This window comes from Marmota marmota, unplaced genomic scaffold (genome assembly GCF_001458135.2).
Source record: "Marmota marmota marmota unplaced genomic scaffold, marMar, whole genome shotgun sequence".
Classification (NCBI taxonomy): domain Eukaryota; kingdom Metazoa; phylum Chordata; class Mammalia; order Rodentia; family Sciuridae; genus Marmota; species Marmota marmota.
In genome coordinates this window covers 63,948,110-63,951,328 of record NW_026000174.1, presented here as the reverse complement: position 1 = coordinate 63,951,328, position 3,219 = coordinate 63,948,110, and the positions used below count along the sequence as shown (strand labels likewise).

The following is a 3,219-nucleotide window of genomic DNA, read 5'->3' as shown; positions in this document are numbered from 1 at the left end:
GGCTCCCTCCCTCTCCTCCCGATAAGGCTGCCCCAACCAGCCCCAACCACTGGTGCACACCAGCGGGGAGGCGGTGCCCGCGACTCACCGTTCACCTGCTGCGGGGAGTAGGCCTCGGAGCCCGAGTCTGGGGGCGAGTCCGGCAGGGTGCTGCAAGGACCGGAGGAGGGGCTGTTGGGCCAGCGGCCGGGTCCCCAGCCCTCAGGCCGGGCAGCCCCTCTGTGAGTTGGGGTCCACAGACACCCCCCAGAGGCTGGAGTCACCCTACGCTTTCTCTGTGCCACCTACCTTGGTGTGCCTGGCAGGGTCAGGTGATGAATTGTGGGTGGGGGCCTTGGGGTCTTGCCTAGGATCTAGGATCCCCTCAGACCTAATGGCCCCTGTGGACTGGTAACCAGGTCCCTGATGATGACACAGGGACTCAAGGACCCCCTCCCTAGGGGGCTAGGCCTGCTCCCCTCTCCCTGTACCCACCAGAGCCGTTCAGCTTCCCAGAGGCACTGGGCCTGGGTGCCGGGCCTCAGTAGTTCAGCGGGTCACTGGGGGCTGCCCTGCCAGGCAGGTGTGGGCTGGGCAGGGAGCCAGTTCTGTTGGGCCTGGCTTTTTGTTTCCTTGCAAGTTTTATTTTATCAGTGGTTCAGCAAAAAGAACAAACTCAAGCCCCAGAGGTCAACACGTCCTGTGTGAGCCCTGTGCTTGCCCAGCAAGAGGAGGGGCTGTGGCCTCCGAGCAAGGAGGCTATTTGGCCATCCCTGGTCCCCTTATCCAGAGACTCCCCTCCATGGTACCCAGGGAACTGCCAGAAGGGACTCGGAGCCATCATGGACACAGCCTGCGCTCACCCTGAAGTCCCAGGGCATCCCTGGACAAGCCACCTGTCCCTTCGGTCCTTGTTTACAGATCTATGAAAACAACCCAAGAATGCAGACCCTAAAACAAGGCTGTGTGAGGTGACACCAAAAGGCAGGTGGGGACTGGCACCATACTCTCCCCACAGCCTCGGGGCCCGTGGGCGGATCATGGTTTGTCCAGCTCCAAGTCCACCTGCCACCTCTCTCTGCACTTCCTGACAAGGGCCTTGAGTTAGGGTGTTTCCCACCATCCAGTCTCTGCCACCAAACGTCCTGGGTCCACTGAACTTTTCATTCTTTCTTCTTAAATTTATCTCGCTTCTCCTTATGCCTGTATTTGGTGATTGATTGATTGGTTGGTTGACTGATGTCTTCCCAGCACTGGTCACTGGTGTCGGAACCTAGAGCCTGCCCATGCAGGGAGAGTGCCCTACCACTGAGCCACACCTTCAGCTCTGTGAGGTATTAATACCTCTCTCCCTGTCTCAGCAGCAAACCCACCTAGGCCTGGGTCCCTGTGTGGCTCTGGACAAGCCCTCTTTCCTTTCAGAGCCATCAGAATCCTCTAGGAGGAGCTCCTAAGGCCGGCATCAGGGTCCCCCCAGAGCAGGGTCCCCACACACAGACACTGGGGGACAGTCAGCGGGCACTAGCTGAATCTTGGTTTTCTCCTCTCTGCCTTCAGGCCTCTGTGTCTCAGGAACAGTGGCATGGCCTCAAACCGTCAGCCTGCCATCTGCTGCAAAGGTTCAGCCCTGGCACCCCAGCCTGGCCACTATCAGCCCGGGACTTGGGAAACCCTGCCAATAGCGTCCCAGGGCTACTATCCCCCCTGCACACCCCTCTGCTTACTCCCACCTGGCCCTCAGGAGGAAGCCTCTGGAGCTCCCTTAACAGAGAAGGAGGCTGTAGATCACCAGGGCAGGAGGCCGGCACAGGAGCCACAGCCAGGCTACCTGGGCACAGTGTGGTTCCTTCCCCGCACTCCAGCCCTCTCCCACCCAGACACAGGGTCCCTGCCCCCCAGCTGGGGAATCAGAACTTCTCCCAGCTCGTCTGCAGAGCACGGCACACCCATGTTCTCTGCCTCTCCCCACGAGCACGTGGGGTCAGGGGTCGCCCTGGAGTCTGGCTAGGCTGGTGGCCACCTGGATCCTTGGTTGAAGCCAGGCCAAGGCTCAGCCAGGGTCAGTCCACTGGTGTGGACTCCTCAGAGAGATGCGGGGAGCCGGGTTGGGCCCGGGAGAGTGAGGCTGTGTTGGGATGAGATGTGGCTCCGGGGACCACATATGAGCCCCAGGCAATTCCCAGGGCCACAGAAAATGTCAACTGCACGCACCTGGGCCTGGACGGGGCTGTGGAGGTGTTTGGGTACCTGGGTTTGTGCCTGTGTGTGCTGGGGTTCCCAGGGATGGAAACAGAGGAGGCCTCCAGCCCCGCCCGCTCCTGTCCACAGTGCTCAGAGACGTTTCTAGCACCTCATCAGCCCTGCTCACAGCCTGGCTCAGACCCCGCTGGCTGCCCACTGGTCCACCGTGGGGCAACCCATGGCCTGGGCCCTGTCTGCTGCCAGCACCTTCAGGCCTGAGGCCACCAGGCGCAGGTTTCCCACTCCATCCGCTCCCCGCCCTCACTCACCCTGGGGCATAGGGAGCCTTGGGCTCTGCCTTGATGGGGGGTCCCGAGCCCCCCAGGAAGGGCTTCGGGGCGGCGCCCATGCCGTTGTTGTTGTTGCAGTTGAGTGGGGCACTGTAGCTCGGGGGCGGGAGGGGACCGTGGCGCACTGGGGAGGGTCCACCCCCAGGGGAGCTCAGGTGGTGGACCCCACTGGAGCCAGGGGCTGCAGGCTGCCCGTGGGGGAAGGAGGCCGCGCTGGCTGGAGCGGAGATGTCAGGGAAGCAGCTGCGGAGAAGGGACGAGGTCAGCCCAGCCGTGGGCCAGGCCTGGGAAGCGGCCGCCCCTCCCGAGGGAACTGTGCGGATGGCAGAGGGCGCCATGTTGGGAGAGGGGGAGGAGCAGCTTTCCGAGGTGGGACTGCAGGGTCTGCGCAGAGGGTGAGCAGCGGCTGGCCAAGGGGCCGGGGACTCACAGGTCCGAGGCGTCCTCCTTGCCGATGTACTCCTCCAGGATGCTGGTGTCGATGTTGGAGGGCTCCAGGGCGCCATTGATGTCGTGGCCTGCAGGGAGTGGGGAGCTGGGCTAGAGGGCCACAGCCCTGGCGACCCTACGCCTCTGGGCTCCGTCCTCCCCCAGGCCCAGCCTTGCAGACCTAGGCCCCAAGCTCTTCCCCTCTGTGTGTCCAGGCGGGGGTCCTTCACTGGCCACCCTGACACCCTTCAGGAGGGACTGATGATCCCCGCCCCCCCCC

At 63.2% G+C, this 3,219-nt stretch overlaps 1 protein-coding gene across 1 annotated transcript in view; it reads right to left on the bottom strand.

Annotated features, from left to right (window-relative positions):
• Nucleotides 1-3,219, bottom strand: part of Myrf (myelin regulatory factor) — a 23,098-nt gene that overhangs the window by 17,339 nt on the left and 2,540 nt on the right. The window contains 3 exon segments of the mRNA XM_048788965.1: nucleotides 89-150; nucleotides 2,490-2,753; nucleotides 2,941-3,028. Of these exon segments, the coding sequence (XP_048644922.1) occupies nucleotides 89-150; nucleotides 2,490-2,753; nucleotides 2,941-3,028 (414 nt within the window).